Source organism: Propithecus coquereli, unplaced genomic scaffold, assembly GCF_000956105.1.
Source record: "Propithecus coquereli isolate 6110/MARCELLA unplaced genomic scaffold, Pcoq_1.0 Scaffold148, whole genome shotgun sequence".
NCBI lineage: Eukaryota > Metazoa > Chordata > Mammalia > Primates > Indriidae > Propithecus > Propithecus coquereli.
Window position 1 is genome coordinate 1,094,355 of NW_012139191.1, and position 24,835 is coordinate 1,119,189.

Genomic DNA, 24,835 nt, shown 5'->3' on the forward strand with positions numbered 1-24,835 from the left:
GAGCAATGATGCATTTTTCCCCCCTTACACCTTACATAACCTTCATTTAAATGTATTCAAGAAATATGGTGGCATGAGATTTTATGCCAGTTTTTGAGACTTCAGTAACACTCCAGCACCAGCCCTTCAGTTCTATGAGACCAAGAAACACTTTTTTCCAGTTCCCTAAAAATTCTGAAGTTATAGTGAAAAATATAAAAAGAACTACAGATTAGAGTGGAAACAAACAAACAAACAAACAAAAAAACCCTCTGCATTCCTTGCAGGGTATCTACAAACTTCCTAAGCAACGGATATGCTTATAGCCGTCCTGGATGTGGCCTGGCCACAGACTCTTTGCTGTGGAGCATTCCAGGCTATATATCCATTAGCCAGTTGGAGAGAGGTTTCCTGTTGTCCCCATGATCTCATTTTCTAGGAAAGCACAAATTGTTGTCACAACTGTTTCACTGTGCCTAAAAAGGAACAGGTAAGTCAGGAGCCATAGGAAATGTTTTCTGTGAAATTATCTTGCAAATAGCATTAAGAAATCCTGTTAAATTTCAAAGAGAATGATTAGAGGCTCACTGGTGGAAGCAGAAGTCTCAAGAAAATGAAGAAAAGTAACTGCAATTTCAGGAGTCCATTTCATTTCTGATACAGAATAATCACGAAAACAAGTACATGCTGCTGGTTGTAGCTCCCTGAAAAAGTCGGAACCCAGCTGGATTTCCACGTGGCCACGCTTGTTTTCTGTGCTTCCCTCCTCCCGGGCTATATCCTGCAGAGCTTCAACGGGAAGTTCTCCGTGATAAGGTGATCAGCATGAAGGAGCACAACAATGTTAACCTCAAATTCTGAGAAGAGAGGAGAGAGGGTTTATGCTTACACTGAGCAGTGGAAACCAGACACCAACTCCACTACCGCACAGCAAGCTCTATCAGTGAGGGGCGCCTGGGTGCTGTTTGGGTTTCTGTATCATGTCCCATGCACAGTGTCACTCTGAACTTTCAGCAAAACCAGCGAAGACAACTACACTGATGTCTGACTGCCTTTGTAAACTTTCTCTACATAGATTTCTGTCTTCTCATCTTGGAACAGTATGTCATCAGGCTTCTTCAACTACACTTGCCTTGTACTTTTTCTTTACTAAAGAGAGTATTCTAGAATCCTTTCAATTCATTTGTATTCTTTTGTCTTACTTTTACATTCCCTACCATTCTTAATGGACTAGCAGACTCTGAACTGACCTGGAGCTATCTGAGTACAGGTCTCTAATCCTCAAGTGAGAAACCATCTTCAGAAACAGCATACAGTTTAACTGTTCCTTTGGATATTGGTAATTTATCTGAAACACCTGTTTAAACATTCACCCGTTACCTTTAGCAAACAGCTCTTTAGCTGCTATGGGTACGCACTGTTGATCACCAAGAGGGGTGTGTGTGTAGTGGGAGCTCCCTGAAGACAGGTCCCGTGCCCTTCCCCACTGTGAAGGGGGTATTCTGTGTGGCAGAGGGGCACGTGCCAAAGGGGAACGCCAAGCACCACGCTGCAGAAGCTCAGCTGTGGGAAGGGTTTTGCAGTCAATGCCCCGCCTGGGACTGTGACTCTCAGGATAACATCTCCATGGTGGTGGCGGGGGGTCCAGCTCCACCCAAACATCAGCCATGATAGGAGTTGTGCACCAGCAGCGCCCATCCCATTTCTTTCCTTCCTTTATTGTCACTACACAAGAGTGGCCCTCTGGGCCCTTCCCGCCACCATTCCCTTCAACCGCTCCTCCACCCATCTTGGAAGGCAGGAGGCTGTGGCAGGAGACGACAGAGAGCAGGCAAGTTAAGGAGCTGGCGCTGGTTTACCTTTTTAGCAGAAAACACTCGGCAGAGCAGCTGCGTCAGAACGGCCATTCTACCAGGTGCTCTTTATACTCTGAGGGAGTTCCCAGCCCAGGCCTGACCATGTATCTAAGGTCACTTGTGGCCAGCACCAACACAGCTGATGGAGGCACATGCAGAGATACTGCTCTTAATGCAGGATGCAGTGCTCACTCCCGACCTCCCAACCTAGAGGAACCCAAGCCTTTTTCAATCACTGTCCTCCTTCCTGAGACTTGGAGCCTAACCTCAGCCAGCCACACCTGCTCTGAGCAGGTGCACGAGGGCGGTGCAGTGCTGGGGCGGCCACAGCTGCCCTTTCTCCAGACTGCCCTCTGCAGCCAATGGGAACGGCAACCCCAGAGCCTAAGAGAGACCACAGCCATTCAAACAGAGATTACAAGTCACCTCTTTTCTGTAGAGACCTCCCAAACTGACAGCATCTGTCATTTTTCAAGTCCTAAACCATACTACACTCAGGCACAAGGACAAGAGAACTGTTGATTCTTAAATGGTGGAATGGGGCATTATTTAGATGGCAGAATCACAGGTACTGTAATAAGTGTTATTACAACTTATAATAATAACACAATAAAGTGTTATTATAAGTTATGGGCACTTTATCAGATTTGCTGCCTCTGTAAAATTCTGATGAATCTAATACAAATAACATGCAAAATTTAGGTGCTTAACATTTAGTACAGTAGACAAAAATAATTTTTTATACTTTTTTGAGGTTTATGTAGGAAAACCAAGCTGAGAAATCAATAGATAAGCTCCTTCTCCTAAACTTAAAGTTAAGGTAGTCTGTGGTAAAAAGCCACAAACTTCAGAGTAACATGCAGTATGCCACGGAGTATAAAGGGAAAACCCACATGACGCCTGTCACAGTGGGGAGCAGCTCCAGGACGGCACATTGGGGGGGCTAGTGGGAGGGGCTGTGGCTGGGTGTGGAGACTGGGTTTAGGGACAAGGAACTCACTCTGTACTTAAGATCCCTGGTACCTTTGGGTTTTATACTTTGGGCATATATTACCTATTTGATAGTAATTGTACAAGTTTTTTGAGAAAAATCGTGGCACCTTAGCTTGGGTCTAGTTTGACTCTCCATGGTGTCTCTCAGCAGACCTTGCTGTCCTTTTATGTGCTTGGTGAACGGCTGAGTCTCTTGCCTTCTTTGCTACTGACATGGGTGTCCTGACTCCATTAAGCTTTTGCTACAATGTAACATTTCACATAAAGGACCAAAGGAACTCCACAAATATTAAATTGTGCCTCTAACCCCACTGGGCCAGCTGTGCTCTAGGACTCCCAGGCAATGGCAGAGGCACAGAAAAGTCAAAGAAGCGCTCAGTGATTTAGTGGCAGATGTGACGAAACTTCCCTCTTGTAAAACAAACTTTGGTGATGAAATGTACTTACGCTTTGAATTACATTATTTAGAATTATTTAATGTAAAATCATGGCATAATTAAAAAAACAGATTCTCACTGGACTAATAATGATAATACACAAAGATTTAGGGGAATATGGCATCAATAAAAAAGCATCAGCCTTAGGGCTAAGTTCCCACTTCTTAATGAAGCAGCACAACGGCAGAAGCAACCACCAAAACCCCCTACTGCACATGATTTACCAGCGAGCTTCAGGCACGGCCAAAAGGATGTCCCAGGAAAGCCCAGGAAACTCTTTTTATGGTCTTTTCTCTCTCTCTCTCTCTTTTTGAGGCAGAGGCTTGCTCTGTCACCCTGGGTAGAGTACCGTGGCCTCTTTGTAGCTCACTGAAACCTCAAACTCCTGGGCTGAAGTGATCCTCCTGCCTCAGCCTCCCAAGTAGCTGGGACTATAGGCACGTGCCACCATGCCCGGATAATTTTTCTATACTTTGTAGAAATGGGGTCTCGCTCTTGCTAGAGTTGGTCTTAAACTCCTGATCTCATGTGGTCCTCCTGCCTCGGCCTCCCAGAGTGCTGGGATTACAGGCGTGAGCCATCGCGCCCAGCCTGTGGTCTTTTCAATCAGTCTGCAGAAGATCATGTCAGTTAGGGCTGAAGGCACACATGATGCCTTCCTACTGTGTCTTTGTTCCAATTCTTGTACTGTGGGTGATCTCCTAATTGAACTTTATTAACATGACGATTCTTATTAAGATGGATGTACCACAAGTGTACATATAAAAATAACATCTATTGGATGTTGGGCAGGGGGGAGGGCGGAGAGAGGGGAGGAGGGGAGTATTTGCATACACAAAGAGTGCGATGCGCACCATCCAAGGGATGGACACGCTTGAAACTCGGACTTGGGGGGGAGGGGGAAGGCAAGGGCAATATACGTAACCTAAAACATCTGTACCCCCATAATATGCTGAAATAAAAAAGAAAAAGATGGATGTACCATTAAAATATTTTACAGGAATGTTTAAAAATGCAGAAATGTTCATGATATGATGTTAAGGGGAAAAAAAGCAGGATATAAAACTGACATGATGCAGATCATGTGGTTAAAGTACTTCCACACAGATTCATGGAAAATGACTTGAGCCACCCTAAACTGGCGAGCTCAAAGCCTTCATGATGTTGAACATTCACTTTGGGATTTTCACATATTCTGAGTCTGCGCTCCAAGGCCACCCTCTCTGTGACGCCGACCCTGCACTCCCACCCACACCACTCCGCCACTCCCGTGCCTCTCACTCATGTCAGTTTTCTCTGCAGGGCTCAGTGTCACCTGCCCTAGTCCACACTGATGTGTGTACTGTCTGTGTCGCTACGTTCCACAAGAGCCAGGACTGCACGTGGCTGTCTCCTCGGGGTCGGCAGGACAACTCTCCATGAGGTTTTGTCGAGCAACCGAAGGAGGAATGTTCTGAGCTGTGTGACGTCAGCAGACCCTGGTGCCCAGCGGCCCGTGCGGTGGGCCCCGCCCGCCAAAGAAGCCCAGCAGGCCCTCGAGGGCTGAAGGTGGATGCAGCTTACCCACTTTGAAGTTGGTGGTCTCCAGCGTAGGGCAGGTGAACAGCCTGGGGAAGACCATGTATATGGGGACAGAGAGGCTCCTACAAACATCCCCATCAGCGATCTGGATGTTTTGAATCTCTGTGGCATCGCGGGCATAGCCTTCTGCACACCCTGGAGGAGACAGGAAACGTCGCAAGGTCAGGAAACAGCAACAGAGCGAGCTCACGCTGAGAACCTGCATCAACACACTCAGCCACTTTTCCATTTTGGTTATAGGATTCTAGAGAGTGCCCTCCCTTTCCACATTTCGCTTTCCCCAAATACATCTTTATTGCGATGGAGAGCCACGCTCTTTCTCCTGCTTCCCCCACTACCTCTTAACTGCTGACGGCGGGAGGGAGGCAGGCAGAGCGCCGCCACAGCGCTTACCGCAGGTCTCCACGCGCACCAGCTGCAGCTCTATGCTCCTGATGGCGGCCTCCGAGCTCTCCACCACCAGCTCCCCCGTGAGCGGCTGCGTGATGACGCAGTTCGTTGAGTTGAGATGTCCTCTGATGAGAAATTTGGGGAGCAAGGCTCTCTAAAACAAAATGAAAATAAATATACCAGGAACAGAAGCAAAAAGGAGAAACTACTTAATAGTACTCTGGTACAAATAAAAACTGGAAACAAAGTTGTGTAATTATTATATGAATATAATCCACTGGAACCCTGTTTTACAAAATGGGAAGAAAGAAACAAAAGTACTTACATCTTGTTTCTGGACATGAACAGACTGAATTATTCAACTCCGTACGTATGTGAGGCACCTACCTGACACTTCCTACACTGAATGACCCGATAGCTCAAAGAAGTATCCTAATTGCCTAGACTCAGATCTGGAAAGCTCCTTCTTACTAAGCAATAAGACATTAAAAAATAAAGTCTGGGCTGGGCATGGTGGCTCATGCCTGTAATCCTAGCACTCTGGGAGGCTGAGGCGGGCGGATTGTTTGAGCTCAGGAGTTCAAGACCAGCCTGAGCAAGAGCGAGACCCCATCTCTACAAACCAGCCTGAGCAAGAGCGAGACCCCATCTCTACCAAAAATAGAAAGAAATTAATTGGACAGCTAAAAATATATAGAAAAAATTAGCCGGGCATGGTGGCGCATGCCTGTAGTCCCAGCTACTTGGGAGGCTGAGGCAGGAGGATCGCTTGAGCCCAGGAGTTTGAGGTTGCTGTGAGCTAGGCTGACGCCACGGCACTCTAGCCCGGGCAACACAGTGAGACTCTGTCTCAAAAAAAATAAATAAATAAAGTCTGAGGAAGTTGCTGTGGTGTTCAAGGACAGTCACATATAAAAAAGGTTTTAAAAATATTGTCAATTTAAAGATGTTGCTAATTATGCAATTTTGAAAAACCAGGACATTTATTTCAAGGAAATTAAAAAAAAAAAACAAAACTTCCTTCAACACTTGGTGAAAAGCCAATGGACCTTTACTCTGTAGACACAGGAAACTGGTCAAGGGCAATGGATGATGGTCTTGTGGGGAAAGAACAGATCCAGAGTTAGAGACAGTCGTCCCAGCAGTCTCGACCTCTGGTTGTGTCCTAGTTCCTGAAGGTATCAGAGTTTAGCACACCACTGTCCAACAGGAACAGGGTGCGAGCCACACATGTGAATCATATATGTAATTTCAAATTTTCTAGTAGCCAAATTAAAGAAAAAAACAACAGGTAAAATTAACCAGTATGTCCAAAATGTTAAATACTTCCACATGTAATCAATATAAAAAAATATGAATGATGTTTTACATTCTTTTTCACTTTTTTTTTTTCACAGTATTTACACTTACAGCTCATCTTAGCTCGGCCCAGCCACATCTTAAGGGTCAATGGTCACGTGTGGCCGTGGCCACCAGATTGGGTGGTGCAGCCTAGACCTGAAGAATGAGGGGCTCTGGGCCTAGTGGTCCCCAAAGGTACAGACCTCGGAAAAAGTCTCCACTGAAGACAGAGTTTTAAAAATAACAAAAAGTAAAAGAAGCTATTTGTTTAGAAAAATAAAAAGCAGTTCACATTAAGATTCTTTTTTAGGAAACTGATGAAAAAGAAAAGCTTTCAAAGTCCAGCTCAAGATACTGACTCATTTTCCCCTCCTCCCACTGACATGATATTAACATAGACAAATAAAATATAAACTCATACTATTTTCTGAGTCTGATCTCCAGTCTTCCTGTAGTTTCTGTAAGCTATCTTATATCCTTCCAATAAATCCCTTTTCTACTTAAAAAGCAAAACAAAAAACACCAGTGATATTTTATGGATAAGCAATTTTATTTGCTTTATGTGTTATTTTCTCATTTTCTAACAATAAACACGAATGGTTCTGTCATAATAAAAGTTCTTCTTCTTTTATAAATAAATCTACACCTAGACTGCTATAGGGAACGCTCCGTGGAGACAACCCCAGTGAAGCGGATCTGTCAGATAACAAGTGGATTGACAATGAAGCTCCCAGGAGTGCAGGGGACCCCAGTCCTCCCGCTGGCAGAGAGAACGGTGAGGGTGAGTGTGCCTGGAGGGGCCTGGTAATAAGAGGCAGGGCCTGGGGAAGGGCAGTGGGGGTATCGCAGGAGAACTCAGCAGAGGGGGTGAAGCTGGGAGAGGTTAGCGCCACAGCTTCCCTCAAGGGGGACCTGCCACCTGGGAGACTCCAAAAGCAGCTTGGGGCAAGGCAGGGCAAGTGTCCCCAGCCGTTTATGGCCACAGTGCAGGACAGCAAGAGTCTAGACCCGGAAGACAAGCTACCTGCACATACCTCCCTGTCCCTGTGCAACGCTCAAGGCAGAGCTCCTCTGGTCATGTGCGCTTATAATCAGAACAGATTCTCCCTTGGGCTAAGGATATATAGTCTCTTTAACAGTGCCATACACGCTAGATCCTCATCTATAAATATAAACTGACAACCAAGAATCAATAAACATTTGAGGAAAATAAAGGCAAGAAAAAGAGGCATGCACTCAACAAACAGAGGACCCAACTCCTGGGAAACAGAATCAATGTAGGAAACAAAGGAAGGGCCCCACATCTGTAATAACAGAAGGTGCTACCTTGAAGAAGAAATAGTGCTTAGAAATGGAGTTACATTATTGTTGAAGTAAACCCTTCTGCAGATGGGCTAAAGAGGTAGGAAAGGAATGGGACAGGCCACAGGGTCACGTGCTTTCAGAACCCGGCAAGGGAGAGAGGAGGAATGGACAAAGAGTGGCCGTGTCCTCCCCAGGCCTCTGGAAGGGCTCCCTGTGACACACTCCTGTCCCAGCTGTGCCTGCCAAGGGACGAGGCCAATAATCTCCCCTGTGCCCTAATCCTCCCAAATGTGCCCTTAACCCGATTCTAATCCGTATGGGCCAGAGAGTAAAATGTAGACTTAGAGTAAGGAAGAAGTTATGTCCAGAAAGAACTGCAGGAATTCACTGCTTTCTTTGAGACAGATATCATTAAAAAAAAATAAATAAATCAAAGTCTGGGGGAAATTGATGGCCATGGATGAGAGCGCTAGACATAGGAGGCTAGACACGGTTTTGGACGGGGCCTAACTAACTGCTCTGTCTGCGCAGCTCAGGCGGCAGCTGAGGCTCGACCAGGGGCTGCCATTGAGAGCCAGGCAGCCCGTGTCCTCGCTCAGTCTGCCCCCACTGTGAGGAATCCACCACTGAGGGAAGACGTGGGTCTTTACACGGCACGAGCACCCTGTGTGGTGGGGATGAGGTGGGAGAAACTGTAGACTAAACACCAGGAGAAGACGGCACGAGGCCAGGTGGGCAAGCACAGGCCATGGCTAAGTACCAGGGCGAAGGGCAGTGGGGGCGCTGGGGACCCAAAATGCACTAAAACTGAGAGAAGAGAGTAAAAAGTAATAAACATACAGCCTCCTCGAAGAACTTTTATAAAACAGTCTTCTTCTAAGCTTCTTTACTGAGCTTGAAAAGGAAATCAAATTGAAAATACAGACTAATTTGGGTACAGACAACAGTTAGGAGTTTCCTCTCACTGATGACTTGATTCCCAAATAAAGAAAAATTGGGCGACAGCGGGGGCCTCGTTACTAGGAAAATGCCCATGGCCAGTGCGCGGCGGGTCTTACCTCTTTGACGTTCTGTAAGGTTTCAGGCGTGATCGTGAAGTCCACAGGACTCAGAGTCAACTTCCCCTTCTGAGGCTACAACGAGAGGTAAAACCAAAGTTAGCAGGGTTCGGCCAAGAGCTCTGCAGGCCGAACAGCTTCTTCCCCCTTTAAAAAAACGAGTGGCCGCAGAGTGAACCAGAAAGGACTCGGGACTAAGAGGCAGGATACCTGGGTTCCAAACACAGTTCTGCCAGAAAACAACACTGTGCTCTTTGTCAAATTTCTCCATCCCCCTGGACCTCAGCCTTCTCATCTATAAAACGTGGGGACAGACATCTTAAACTCCACGGTGCCTTACAGGTTCAGAATTTTAAAATTAGATCTAAGAAACAGAGTAGTTTCTGGGAGGCATTTATTTTAAACCTCTCTCAGGATAAGAGCTAACACGGGAGTGTCTGTCCACTGAATCGGCACCATGACGCTCAGAGGTGCTGCTCACACCTCACAGACAGTCCCACTTCACAGATGAGGGAGGTGAGGCGCAGAGAGCTCAGGGACTTGCAGAGCTGAGCGTCAAGCCCAGGTAGTCTGGCCAGTGCTGACCATGCTGAGCTACACAGCTGTCTACCTGGAAGAATCACGCGTATAAAATAATGAATTGTAAATGTTACCCTAACATCATTAACAATGATCATCTCCATATTACATAATTCCAGAATGCACCAATACAGACAAGCTTCATTAGAGCCTGCCTGGCCATCTTTTTACTCAGGGGCTGAGATCCAAAGGGCCATGGCCACTATAACGACCCGGGGGCCAGGTGGAGGAAGGGCACTGTCCAGTGTGCTACAGGTGTGGTGTCTCTCTGGACCCACGGCACCGGCTGGGGGACTCCGGGCCAGGGGGAATGGTGCACAGGCGGATGCTCACGCTGCTCGCTGTCTCTGACCCAGGAAACGGCAGGAGACTAACTTGTTAGCTTGTAATTAGGTAGAAACTCCAGACCCCAGAGGACAATCCCATTATTCAGCACCAGACCCCCCCAAATGCAGCTTACGGCAGAGTGAACGATAAATTCACAGGTCTTTGTCAAGTCCTTGGCCAACAGGGACCGCCTCATGTCACAGCGCAGCGTATACTAGAGGGAATAGTTGGAGAAGAAAAGGTCATTTGAGCAGGATTTGCTTTCATCTTGGCATTATATTCACAGAGACAAGTCAGTCAACATATTTTAGGGAAACTTTATTTAACTAATGTATGAAATTAGTAAACATAATAGGGAATTGAAAAATTATCTTGTTTCTGCTAAAGATAAGATGATTTGCTTGCTTTGTGATCCTGCGATATCAACATTAAAGAAATTCAATGGTCATCAGCATTATAACACTCATAAGGACCACAAATATTTTAAATCAGAGGGAGAGGCATGAAAGGTTGTATTGCAGAAATTAAAAGATGAAAAGCAAAAGCAAAGACAATTCTTTCAAGCAGCAATAAGACCTGGAAATAATGCCACTGAAGCAACTTATAAAGTAGTTTATATACTTGCGGGGAAAAAAGGGAAGCCATTCAGTGATGTAGAAGCTGTGAAAGAATGCATTGTCAAAGTTGTGGGATGCTTAGACCCTGATAATGTTTCAAAGTACAAACAACTGCATCTTTCAAGGAAAACCATAACTGATTGGCAGCATGAATTAGCCTTCAACTTAACAGAACAACTCCCTGTAACACTTCAAAAGGAAAATATATATTATTCAATCACTTTGGATGAATCAACTGATACTACTGACTCGGCACAGGTTTTATACTTCATTCGGGTCATAACGGAAGATTTTCTTTGCTATAAAGAGTTACTCACTTTGGGCACTCTCGCAAACAGAACACAGGGAACAGATATCTTCAACAACTTTCAAGATAAATGTCATGAAGTTGGACTGAATTTGGTAAATCTGGTGAGTGTATGTACAGACAGCGCACCTTCCATGACAGGAAAACATGAAGGGTTTATTGCACAGATAAAAAAAGTATTAATAGATCCAGATGCTGTCATTTCTTTTCATTGTATTTTGCATCAGCAAAATCTTTGTGCTAAAGCTACTATTTTAAGTGACACTTTAAGTTCTAAGTATTGTTAACTATATTAGTTTCCTAACATGCTAAAGTTGAAAGATGAGGAATTCAGTGTGGATTTGCTGTATCATTCTAAAGTGTGTTGGCTATCACAGGGACAGGTGTGAGCCAAAATTTTATTTCTGCAAGAACAGATAGTTAAATTTTATGAAGAACAGAATTAGCAATGTGAATTACTGAAAGAAGATTTCCATAGGAAGGCAGCATTTCTGTGTGATATCATGTCAAATCAAAATGACTTAAATATTTCTTTGCAAGGTAAAACTAAGTCTATATATGATATGTGGCCAAAAATCCAAGCATTTTGAAAAAGCTATCGTTTTTCAAAACATTTTTTCTTCAAAAGGAAATTTTGGATGAACGTTTTCCCTTGTTCTGGTTTGCCTGGTCTCTCTGATTGTTTTCCCAGTGGGGACTTCCCCTTCCTCATTTTCAGTCTCAGTTCAGGTGGGCTGACCTCCCCCTCATACTCCTGCCTGGGGGTAAAAGTGGGCAGAAAGCCAGAACTGCCTTGGCAACTCCTAGAAAGAATTCCCTTTCTGCTGGGGTTGCCAACCCAGTAGACTGTAAACCTGCAGCAGCTTGCTGGCAACCAGCTTTGCCATGGCCAAGGAAGAGGCTGCCTGAGAACAAAGGCTGCAAGGAAGCAAGCTGAGCTGAGACATGACTGGAGCCCTGGCATCCAACCTGGCCTCGCTATTCCTCTGCAATTGTTAGTTCTATGATCCAATATCCCTTTTTGGCTAAGTGAATTTGAGTTGGATTTCTGTGACTTGTGAATGAAAGGATGTGAATTACAGGCATCAGCTTTTGGCCACTTACTATTTGCTAAGTGTGAAAGCAATAATTAGTAACATAAGGCAGCTTGTAACAAGTCGGGGAGGGGAGGAGGGTGGAGCAAGGAGGAAAACGTCATGTTCTAGAGATGGCGTTAAGCTTAAACTACCTCAATTAATTCCAACGATACTAATATAAGAATTGTTGGGCTAATATAAGGATAGTCACATCAAACATTCACTTAGCACATTCCATGTGCCAGGCACACTGTGCCCAGCACTTTACACAATTTCCTCATTAATCTCCGAGGAGAGAGGTCAGGGAGGCTGCTCCGGGTCACAGAGGTGGGATTTGAATATACACCTGTCTGTTGCCAAAACTCATGCCCTGAATCCTTGCGAAACTCCGTGGCAGAGCTGTAATTCAAGCCCAGATCTGTCTGCTGCAAAGTCCTGGATCTTTTCAGTTTATCAAGATCTTCCCCAAGTACTAGGGAGTGATCCAGGAGGTTTGAGCAACAGGAGGTCAGACGGGGCCAGAAGGATGTCAGACTTGAGCAGGGCATCGAAAGGAGGTGCAAGATTTGATCTTTTTCAACTGTCAATGAACAGAATATGAACAGGAATAAAGGAAGACATCTGTCAACAGATTGAAAGCCGACTCCTATAAAAGGTATTTTTAACTGTGAACAAGGATGACTACAGTTTATATAAATTAATTGTGAACGTGCAATTTCAGCAGACATATTTTGTATTTAATTTTGTGCTGTATTTTGTGTTATAGTATAAAATCTTGCTAGCACAGCCGCAAGAGTAGAACAAACGTAATAAAACTTGTCTATAATTTAAATATTTTTTTTTTTTTTTTTTGAGACAGAGTCTCACTGTGTTGCCTGGGCTAGAGTGCCGTGGTGTCATCCTAGCTCAAAGCAACCTCAAACTCCTGGGCTCAAGCGATCCTCTTGCCTCAGCCTCCCGAGTAGCTGGGACTAAGGCATGCGCCACCATGCCCGGCTAATTTTTTCTATATATTTTTAGTTGTCCAATTAATTTCTTTCCAATTTAATAGAGACGGGGTCTCGCTCTTGCTCAAGCTGGTTTCGAACTCCTGAGCTCAAACAATCCGCCCACCTCGGCCTCCCAGAGAGCTAGGATTACATAATTTAAATAATTTCTAAAAGGAAAATTAGCTGCACAAAGGACAACTGCAAAACAATGACAGATTCTCACATACGGTATCTAATAACAAAGATGAAGAATGAACTCAATGTGACTGAGAAGAATAAGAGCAAAAAATCACGAAGCCTTGCTCTAAGAAATAACAAGTAAACCAAGCCTCTCTGCAAGTTATGAATTTAATACTGGCTGTATGTTATTTTTGTTATTTTTCAACTTTTTTTAAGAGATGGGGTCTTGCCATGCTACCTAGGCTGATCTCGAACTCTTGGGGTCACATGATCCTCCTGCTTCAGCCTCCAAGTAGCTGGGACTACAGGCGTGCACCACTGTGCCCGGCATGGCTATATTTTAAATCCTTTATTCTGTTTTACGATTTTACCATTTTTACATTATGTGACAATACAATTCAAATTATAAATGAAAAATTTCTTTGCATCTATGTAATTTCAGAATGATATTAGGGCCGGGCGCGGTGGCTCACGCCTGTAATCCTAGCACTCTGGGAGGCCGAGGCAGGCGGATTGTTTGAGCTCAGGAGTTTGAAACCAGCCTGGGCAAGAGTGAGACCCTGTCTCTACTAAAAATAGAAAAAGAAATTAATCAGACAACTAAAAAAATATATAGAAAAAATTAGCCGGGCATGGTGGCGCATGCCTGTAGTCCCAGCTACTCGGGAGGCTGAGGCAGAAGGATCACTTGAGCCCAGGAGTTCGAGGTTGCTGTGAGCTTTGCTGACGCCACGGCACTCTATCCCGGGCAATAGAGTGAGACTCTGTCTCAAAAAAAAAAAAAAAAAGAAAGATATTAGGGTGTAATAACAAAACTTTCTATCCGAAGTAATGTACCTATGTTAATCTTCAGGGTAAGTGTATGGGTGTCAAGAAGGGGTGATGGCCTGTGGACCCCCATGCCAAGATTGGGCTGTGTGACTACGGGAGTCATTGTCCTATCTGGGGGGCACTTGCTCTCCTGGAAAACAAGGAAGCTAGAAAAAGACCTGTCACTAATGGCATGAATGAATGAATACATAAGAAGATGAAAACATATCAAAAAACTATAATCCTAGTTTCTTAAGAGGTATATTTTCTTAAAAGAAGCGATGACAAATTTCAATATGAATTGGGAATTAGATGACATTTGAGAATTTTTGTTAATTTTGATAGGTGTGAAAATGTTAACTGATTATATAGGAGAATGTCACTATTTTTGGGGAGATGGACGTTGATGTGTTTTGACATGAAGTATCAAGATTCTGTAACTAACTTTAAAATGATTCAGAAGAAATAAATACAGATTAACAAAGATGGCAAAATATTAATATATGTTAAATGACAATAAGTATAAGGGTGATAAGCTCATAGAAATCAGAGGTTAAGCTAAGAAGAAATCTCTTCATTTTTAGAAATTTGTAAGGTATTTGCAAAGGTATAGAATTCCAAGTTGTAGCATTCTGAGGGAAAGCCCCAAGTAGGGATGGCTGTTCACTTCACTAACGAATTTACCACCTGTTAACTCTCCGACTGCATTTTAAGTAGTCTCCGATTTACACACAGCTCTGCAGGAAAACAAGCACACAAGTTTTATGTGTATATCTGTGCGTTTTCTTGGCAACATTTGGAAAAGGCTGGGATTTCCAATTTTATTTTAAACAAGTTAATCTTCTTTTAATAAGTCATGATAAATACAGGAGAAAGTAACAGGTATGATCAATGAAAATTTGATCTTATTCCATTTAGTTTCTAATGAACATATTTTTATATTTTAAAATAAATAGTATTAAAGAACTACTGTGTGGATAACACAAGTTGATGCTGATTCTGGATAGATGATAAAAATAATTACCAAAATAAAACGTTCAAGATATCAATCATTACTGTTACTTCCAGGGAACTGTCCAAAGCCTTTGGTATATCTGTATCTATATGTATTGCCTGACACAGGCATGCTAATCATAAAGGACTAGAAACAGGTTTTTTCTTCACAGAAAGATATTTATTGTAATAGAGTGCATCATACTACATGTGCTTTTTCTTGACAGATTTCTTAAAGAATTCGTAAAACCCACACAACGACAAACCTTTGGTGAAACCCTCACACGTGTTTAATAGGTTTTTATTTTAAAGATGCTATTATTTTAAGCAGGAGAACGGTATCTATTATACCGAGACCAAATTATCAACTAAAACTTAATTAATAAATCAAAAATATTCCTAACTTTCATCCTTCTTGCACATAAGACTGAATAGTTTTGTCTCATCTAGCAAGGAACCGCTGCAAGGCTATCACAAAAGTATCTTTCTTTCTACTGAATAAAGGAAAGGCTCTTTCTCCTGCCCTGAGTCATGACTCCACACTGCTTCCTGAGACAACAATAGCAACTGTGAAAAGCATCCTTAACTAGCAGAGGTAGACAGGAAGTCATAAATTCACTTCCCCTCATTGACAAGGTTTGTTCAATAAAGAATACAAGCCTATGTTAGAGTAGTAGCCTTTGGGTATTAAACAAAGAGATATTTATAAGTACAAAATAGACAAGTTAATGCTGGTGCCAGAAAGAAGTTAGGGCATATCTGCTACCAAACAATAAAAGTAGCCCTTACAGTGTCAACGTGGTCGGAAAAGAGCCCAAAAGAAACAAAGGAAAAAGAGGTTATATAATAGCATGGGTCCTTCAGGGTTCCTATAAAAAATAATGGTCATTTATAAAATTAGTATTTTGCAGGACAAAATGAGAAATCAACATAGAATATACAAGAGAGGTCTCAGCAATAAATACAGTATTAAGTTCTTGGGTCCATCCATTAACTTTCAGTGAAAGAAAGACCACACTGTTTTACAGAAGAAAAATTATGAGGTCAATTGCATGGGATTAGGAAACTCTCACCTGAATGTTGACAAACACCCCGTGGTAAGTCTCGTACAGAACTTTGTTACCCTTCACGTGCAGAGGAAATTCGAAAGGAACTTCTGTTTTGCCACTGGGAAATTTCCCTGGCTTTACCATTTCTATGGTGCTGTTGATAATCTGGATAGGCTGTAAACAAAAACCAACTCGGTCCATCAGCGTGTACTTGTAGATACCCTTTCACATTATGGTGCTATTAATAATCTCCGTGAAGACACAACACCCTGAGCCTCTGGATGCTCCGTCCTGGTTTCTTGGGCAGCACAGTGCTGGGTCTAGATTTGAACAGCGAGTTGGCTCCATTTTTTAAGTCTCTGGCCCAGTGACAGTTCGTTTACAACATTAGACACTTAGGTGCTTCATACGCAGCAGCAGAAACTGAACTGATATATCCCTCTCTCCTCCCCAAGTATCTCATTTAACCGTCCTAACAGCCCCTCTCTCCAGAATGAAGAAACAGACACAGCACAGTGAGGCCACCTGGCTAGCAGGGCTGGCACGTGAACTCAGGTGTCGTCCTCACCTGGCCCCGGGCTCTTCTCGACAGAGTGCCGCCTCTGCTCCTGACAGCCCACCAGCCTCTCCCAGCCTTCCCAGTGCAGCCACACAGCGACAGCAGCAGGCCTTTCCCTCAGCCCCGTGCGCCTGCACAGACCTCCTCAGCTGGGCCTCCAAGGAGGAAGAGGGTACTAATATTTGAAATCTGCCTAAAAAGTAGGTTTTAATGCTTTTCAAGCTTTGGCTTAGCGTCACTCTTGGAAAATCCACAACTTATGAAGTGAATCTCTAAGTACTAATGGATTAAAATAAAATTACGGGAAAACGTGTGTTCTAAATCTGAACACTGCTAACATACCCTTCTTCCCTCTTAACTTCTTCCCCCTGAAAACTTAAAAGTTAATATGTCCTTCAGGAAAAGAAAACTGTAAGTATAGAAAAAAAGTCACCCTAGAACACAAACTTTTACTCTAAATGACAACAAGAAAACAGTTTCCTGCTCTGTCTGCATCTTATCTTAATGTCAAATCCGACGGTAGCAATATGCACAGCTAATAAAAAATCAGTTCTGATTTGGGAAGGCAAGTACCGTAAGCCACAGGTACAACTTCTCAGAAAAGAGCTTTGATCTTTTTAATGGCTAAAATTAATATAATTATAGTTCTAATCCTATTTATCAAATAGGAATAAATACAAGCAGACATTCAATAACAGTATATACGTAGAAACAAAATATCTGCATTTTTTTCAGGTTGATTTGTAAGTATTAAAAGTCTGACTATCACCAGCCCTTGCGAGACAACGATGGATAACAATACAGACAGACAGCATTCACCTACCATTGGGAATGGGGGGGAAGACAAACAAGTAAAAACCACCACAAACATTTGCATATTGAAATAAAAATGTGCAATCTAAGCATTCTTACCTTAACAGAATTATAAAAAGCTTCAAACACGCCCACACTTTTGGCACTGAGCTGGAGGTTTACAGTTCCTTCCATGGTCAAAGACACCCCTTGGTGCTGAATGGAATCCTTACTAGATATGACCACCACGCCAGAGAGTATTTCCTGGAAGAGAAAAGACAGCCACCAATCCAATTAGCACGTCTCTTTCATTCACCTCATTTATCAGCAAAAGTAAGTCTCCTTAACAACCAATTTCGTTCAAAGATCCAGACATCCACTGAGACACCTGGGTTCTGGGATGGAGAAAGCCCAGCCCTGGTGGGGGCCAGTGCCCACTGGTATTGACAAGGCAGGCTAGACACACACTGCCAGGGAGCACCGAGGTACAGGCCGAGGAATCTCGTCCCATTGCTGCCTTTCAGACACGTCTTCGTTCCCGGATGGGAGAATCCCAACAGATGTCTGAGTTCAAAGGCACAAAGAGAAGGGCCCAGGGCAAGTGGCAGGCTCACAGATATTATGCATGGGCATGTACAGTGATCCCTTCAGCAGGAATACAGAAGAAATACAAGAAAAGGATTGCAAGAAAATAAAACCCTGGTATCCTTTCTGCCCAGAAACCCTCACTGCAGGTGAGACTGGAGGTTATCAACAAAGTACACCAGGGCAGCACAGAAGGACGTCCTCGTCCCTGGTGTTCTGGTTCACTCCGGGAGACACTCGAGCCTTGACTTCCCTGGTTCATAAATCATTGGAGAGGGACTTCACAACAGATCATCTATTCATTTATCTGACGATAATTACTGAGTAATAGCATATGCACATTCACTGCTTGCTTTATTGGATGGCAGTTTCTTCCTGTCGCCATAGAACTTGATAGTCTCAATTTGTCACGAGCATGTGAGTGGAAGAGGAAGTTGAGGAGATTAAATAGCATCAACCAGAGCAGAAAGAGAATCCACAATAAACATGAAAGAACGTGTTTCTGAAATGACCTTCAGAACGTAGCCCAACTGCCGTCAAAGGGTGATATGATGGCAGAAACTGTTGGCAACAAAACCAAAGAAGAAAAACAAAAATTGGCCGGCAGATGAAACCATCAAAACATTAAATCTGCTTACCTTCAATTTCCTCTAGTCATCCAGTGAAAAATTTTTATGAAGTTCTTATATTATATGGAATTTTGGGAGCAGGGAATATTCTGTGTCTCTTAAATGTGTTAAGTATTTTGTTTTTGTTTCCCACTCCCCATCCCAAGGCCCTGAAACCTAATAAAAACAAACAATCCTCTCCATTTTAAGCAGAATTCAAGGAGAACTCATTTTTGTTTCTAAGAACACAAAAAGCCCATAAGCAAATTTAAGTGAAAATTCCTCTGAAATAATTTAACTGCTAAATTTAATTAAAGTTGTTTTGTTTTTTTTTTGAGACAAGGTCTCGCTCTGTCGCCCAGGCTGGAGTGCAGTGGAGCGATCATAGCTCACTGCAGCCTCGAACATCTGGACTCGTGTGCTCCTCCCCGCTCAGCCTCCCAAAGTACTGGCCTCACAGGTGTGAGCCACCACGCCTGGCCAATTAACAGTAATTCTACGAATTTTTGTACAACCCAAATCCAATAGAAACCTAATTTTGAAAAGTTTAAATTCACTAGTACATTTTTAAAAATTTACTTGACTAGTATGTCCACAAATATGTGAGATGAAATAATTTTGTGAACTTTATTAAACAATAGCACTTGAGGAGTAGTTCTGTTCCTATGTAATCATAACATTTTCAGTTAATGTCATGGGAACAGATCTCTGGGTCGACCACCGACTGGCATATTGTAATTATGAAACCAGTAGAGCCTTTTCCTTCCTTAACCTCTGTGGCATAAGAAGGAAAAAGCTTGGAAGGAAGCAGAGTAAATATTTTATGACTCAAGGGATTCTCTGGTCATTCTTTAAGTAAGAAACAATGTAGCAGAGAAAATACAAAATTAATGAAATATTTGTAGGCAAGTGAAGCATTCTTATTATTTATAGGTTTATTCAATTCCTACCAACAAAAGGATACAAAATCAACCCAAGTGTAGCCCAACACTTTAGAAACAGAAGATGGTTCAACAAAAAGTTAAGACTCATGGGAGTGAGAAAACGGACAATTCTTGATTAACCTCTGGCAAAGGAGGCAGGAGGAACTTGAATAACTGAAATTAAGGAAAATGCAAGACCTCACCAAGAACTTCCGCCTCAGACTTTTGTCTAGACTTTCAACAAGAAGAAAATAAGATTTATGGCTCCGACAGTATAGCATAAAAAGCAGGGGCCTTTCACTAGAGGCCATGACACCAAAGGGGGGCCCTGCCTAGACTTAAGGATGGCAACAAGCCCACAAACGATACATGGAAATTGTGTGCACACGTGCTATTGCTCAGGGAGGAGAGCCACAGCTTTCGTCACATCAAGGGGACTCTTGACTTGAGAAAGGTTTTATCATCGGCAACACAGATGAGAGTGAGACGCAGGCCCCATGTCGTACGTGTGTATAAGACACACAGGTGACGGCGTCCAGGGCTCTAGACTACAAGCCGCCCTTTACAGGGACTTGCAACTGTGGTCTTTGTCACAGAAGGCAGCACAGACGCCTCGGATCCACCAGCATTAAGAAAAACTGACCTCTCCGTGAGGTGATGCACCCAAGAGAGCCGCACCACCCAGAGCCTGCTGCGGGCAAGCTCGAGCCTCTGCCTGGAGGAGCTGAGTGCAGGGAAAGGCCGGGGCAGCCCGTCCCCACCACAGCCACAGAGCAGCCCGGGAACAGGCATTAGGTAGGCAACTGGTCACCTCCGGTCCGCTCGGTCTCGCTGGCTCTCGCAGCAGAAACCACCACCACATTGGTCCAAGGGGGGGTAAAAGAGACTACATTTTCTAACCTTGTCTTCTCTAAATGTAAAAGCTCACTACCAAATTACACAACTTTCTTTGTTTCCCTTTTGTTCTCTGGAATAAAAAAAACAAAACCATAATCAGGTCTCTGGGTTTGAAGGGTGGTAGCGTCAAGCCAGCGTTCACCCCTTGGCTTCCTGGAAATCACCCAAAGAACAAGAAACAAAACCACAAACTCTATTTTCAGTGAAGCCAGGAGACAGTTAAATACCATGAAATAGGTGGAAGAGCTGATAAAAGTGAAGGCCAAGCTGGGAGGACACGCGGTGAGAAGCCGAAACCAGGCCCCTCTGCGGGGGGACGCAGAAAGAGCCCGCGAATGCGCTTCTGGAAGGTGGGGGCGCCCTGGGAGCAGCTGAGGCCACCCAAGGAGGACTCCCGTACAGACGCCACATGCTGGAAGGGGTCGTCTCTGTAGCAGTGGGGGCCACAAGCCCCCCTGTGTGGTGCAAACTTCCCCCAGCCGCTTATCTCACGGGCTCAAGAGAATGAAAGATAAAAGAAACTCAAGCATAAAACCTCAGGCTTTAAGAACACTCCCAGCTCACCTGGCCTAGGAATAAATTCATCTCCTGCAGGAAGGAGACATTAAAAAGAACCAGCAGAGGAGCACATGACCTATAATGGATTAAGAAATGAGAGGGAGGAAGAGGGGTGAGGGGGAAGGAGAAGAGGGGGGAGGAGAGAAATCCAAGTGGTAGATGATGATACGTCATCACATTACTCTTCTACTTAAAAGAACTCTAACCTCTTTCTTTACAAATTTCCCAGCCTCAGGCATTTCTGTATAGCAATGCAAACGGACTAATACATTGCCCTCTCCCCAGCTCTGCTCTGTAGCACTTATCACCTTCTACACTTACTCACCTTCTAACATTCTACAATGTGAATATTTTAACATTCTACAATCCTACATATGTATTAATATTTCCCTATTTTATTTATTGTCTGTCTCCCACCCTGGAACATAAACTCCACAAAGGTAGAGTGATCAGCAAGAACAGGCGCTCAGTGACTGTTTACTGAATGAATAAATGACCATTCACCAGAAAAAGCAGTGCCATCAAGCAGATGAAAATTGTGAACACACATTTCACCATGAATTTTTAAGATGTAATAAAGCAGTTGCTTCTATAAAGGATGAGGACAAGCAGCCTGAGCAATATGACAAGATCCCATCTCTACAAAAAAAAAAAAAGAAAGAAAAATTAGCCAAGCATGGTGGTGCACACCTGTAGTCCCAGCTACTCAGGAGGCTGAGGCAGGAGGATCACTTGAGCGTAGGAGTAGGAGGCTGCAGTGAGCTATGATGCCACTGCACTCTAGCCTGGGCAACACAGCAAGACTCTTTCTAAAGAAAAAAAAAGGATAAGCACGAAACAGAGATATAAGAGCTCAGGGATGAAATATTAAGGAAAAAGTAAGAGATAAGAATAAAGAAAAGCTTAGGGTCGGGCGCGGTGGCTCACACCTGTAATCCTAGCACTCTGGGAGGCTGAGGCAGGCGGATTGTTTGAGCTCAGGAGTTCGAGACCAGTCTGAGCAAGAGCGAGACCCCCATCTCTACCAAAAATAGAAAGAAATTAATTGGACAGCTAAAAATATATAGAAAAAATTAGCCGGGTATGGTGGCGCATGCCTGTAGTCCCAGCTATTCGGGAGGCTGAGGCAGGAGGATCGCTTGAGCCCAGGAGTTTGGGGTTGCTGTGAGCTAGGCTGACGCCACGGCACTCTAGCCCGGGAAACAAAGGAGACTCTGTCTCAAAAAAAAATAAAAAAAAAAAGCTTAGAAAAGAAGTGGAAGGGGAAAAATAAAACCACCACAGAAAAGCAGGTGAAATCAAAAGGGACATATAATACACACAGGACAGAAAAGTGAAAATCCAAATAAATTAAATGAAAATTTAAGAAAGAATTAAAAAAAGAAATTGCAAATACAATAATAAAAATGGGAGACAGATGAAGAACATCCGACATATGCATAATGAAGTTCCCAAATATGAAAAATGAAATAAAGGAACGAATAAATATTTACTGAGATAATTAAAAATTGCTGAAAGGTCCAGTGAAATCAGGAACAGTCAAAAAAAATAAAGACTGTAGAAAAACGATGCTAATTCAAAAAAGAAAGAACCCTTTAGGAGTCAGGGTCACTTTTAAGTCACTTAGAAGAGGGAAAAAAAACCCAGATTTCTCCACAGCAAAATGTAATTCAAACTGAAAGTAGAGAAATACAACAAAGCTCAAGGAAACAGAGTGATCCTAGAATTTTACACCTACCTAAACGGTCATTCAATATAAAGGAAACAGGTTTAAATGTGTAAAAAAGAAAAGCGAAAAACCCAACTAAACAAACAAACAAAAACCCAACCAATACTATATGATAGTCCTTCTTGAGAAATTTACTAAATAGGTAATCCTAGCACTCTGGGAGGCTGAGGCGGGTGGATCGCTCAAGGTCAGGAGTTCGAGACCAGCCTGAGCAAGAGCGAGACCCCGTCTCTACTAAAAATAGAAAGAAATTATTTGGACAACTAAAAATCTATATAGAAAAAATTAGCCGGGCATGGTGGCGCATGTCTGTACTCCCAGCTACTTGGGAGGCTGAGGCAGTAGGATTGGTTGAGCCCAGGACTGTGAGGTTGCTGTGAGCTAGGCTGACGCCACAGCACTCACTGTAGCCAGGGCAACACAGTGAGACTCTGTCAAAAAAAAAAAAAAAAACAAAAATTTACTAAATAATACACTATAACTAACTACCCAAGAGATGGTTAGAAAAACTATGTCAAAAGAACCAATTGTGACAATTAACTCCATTTAACTGTAAGAATAAGACTAAGAGATATGTGATGATTTTTTTTAAGAGATGGAATCTTGCTACATTGCCCAGGCTAGACTCGAACTCCTGGGCTCAAGTGATTCATGTGTCTCAATCTCCCAAGTAGCTGAGACTACAGGCACATGTCACTATGCCCAGCTAGATGTGTGCTAATTACGGTGGAAAAAAAGAAAACAATGCAAAATATTAAGTCCTGACAGCATAGAAAATATTTAATTAACATTAGTCGGGAGACCAAGGGAATAAGAATGTAGAAGGTAGTGTAATATATATGGTTTCCTTTTCTTAGACAGCTGGGATTCAAAAATATATTAATATCAATAAAACCATACTTTTCACAGGATGGTAGGTGTGAGCCATATGTGGCTATTTAAACCTAAGCTTTATTAATATTTAACATTCACATCAAGTGTTTAACAGCCACGTCATGGCCAGTATCAGTCCTGATGGACAGTGCAGATAAACAGCAGATTCACATCCCGGCATCACAGGGAGCTCTACTGCACGGTGCCAATTCAAGATGGCCGACCAGACGCACTTCCTGCCTGCCTCCACTTAGAAGAACCAAAATCGTGTATATACACTCACACTTCAATTACATTATCCAAGAGAGAACACTAGAATTCAACAGAGAAGGGACAGGAAACACCAAAAGCAGGGAAGCAGAAGGAAGAGAGACAGATTCCCTGGCCAGGACTGGCTGGGAGCTGGGAGTGACTTCCCAATGTGGGGAAAGGGTGAGTAAGAGACTTTCAGTGGCCCACATTCTCACCAAGCGATCACGCAATCCTGGCCACTGGAGAGCCCTCTGACCCTCCCAAACCCTGAAACTAACATAGGGAGCTGCCAGGAGACCGCGGGATGGAATTGCTCCAGGGAGGGAGCTGCTGCTGGGTCACATACACTTTCTGAGACCTAAACAGCTACTACAAGGGGCCATTTCCAAAGCTAGCCTCCACCAGACTGCATGCTGTCCTGGGACCCCTCCCACAGGTGGGCTGAGAAGTGAGCACCCACCCTCTGCAGTGGCAGAGCCTCAGCACGGCTGCTACTGCCTGTGAACCCAAATGAATAACTGAGGCAAAATTCTTAATCAATGGAGGTTTATTAAGCCAAAATTTTGAGGACACAGCCAGGAAAAAACAGGAACCACAGACAAGCTGTGGCTGTTTTTCATAAGGGGAGGTTGGAACCTTCGGCATTTTAAACGCATACAGACAGAAGGAAAAAGGTGGGGGCAAGGGTTGATGAGGTAGTGGCTACATTCTCGTGAGGCCTAAGAAATGGACATTTTACATAAAATAAGGGAGTGAAGGAAGCATCAATTCTGTAGATGTCCCCGGCAAGGTGGAAGCATGTATGATTCTGTCTTGTGTCTAGTTCTGTTACCTGTAAGTAAACTTGTAATTCATTATTAGTGTGGAATCGGATGGGCTCTAGTTTTGGGTGCTAGAAATAGGTACAATTTGCAAGAAACTTCCTTAATGAACGATGTGTGGGGCCAGCTCTTCACAGGTGCCTGAGGTTGCGATTTATTTTCTGTACTCCCCCTTGTTCTTCAAAATCTTTCAGAGAAAGCATTGTAGAGGGCCTGAGTTAATGGTTGTTATTTTTTTTTAATTGAATCTCACATCACTCTGAAGGTTCATTTTTAGGAGACCATGTCTCTTAGAAGAGAAAAAATTAAGTCAAGAAGAATCAACATCAAAAAATTGTCGGTGATTTTCTTTTTACACACCCTGAGACTCT

At 43.4% G+C, this 24,835-nt stretch overlaps 1 protein-coding gene across 1 annotated transcript in view; it reads right to left on the reverse strand.

Moving 5' to 3' along the window:
* Window positions 1–610: 610 nt before the first annotated feature.
* Window positions 611–24,835, reverse strand: part of DSCR3 (Down syndrome critical region 3) — a 54,164-nt gene continuing 29,939 nt past the window's right edge. The window contains exons 2-8 of the mRNA XM_012640131.1: window positions 17,339–17,482; window positions 15,892–16,041; window positions 9,980–10,060; window positions 8,941–9,015; window positions 5,240–5,390; window positions 4,829–4,981; window positions 611–836 (exon numbers count right to left, since the gene is read on the reverse strand). Coding sequence (XP_012495585.1) covers window positions 754–836; window positions 4,829–4,981; window positions 5,240–5,390; window positions 8,941–9,015; window positions 9,980–10,060; window positions 15,892–16,041; window positions 17,339–17,482 — 837 coding nt within the window. The 3' untranslated portion in view covers window positions 611–753. The remainder of the gene's footprint in view (window positions 837–4,828; window positions 4,982–5,239; window positions 5,391–8,940; window positions 9,016–9,979; window positions 10,061–15,891; window positions 16,042–17,338; window positions 17,483–24,835) is intronic.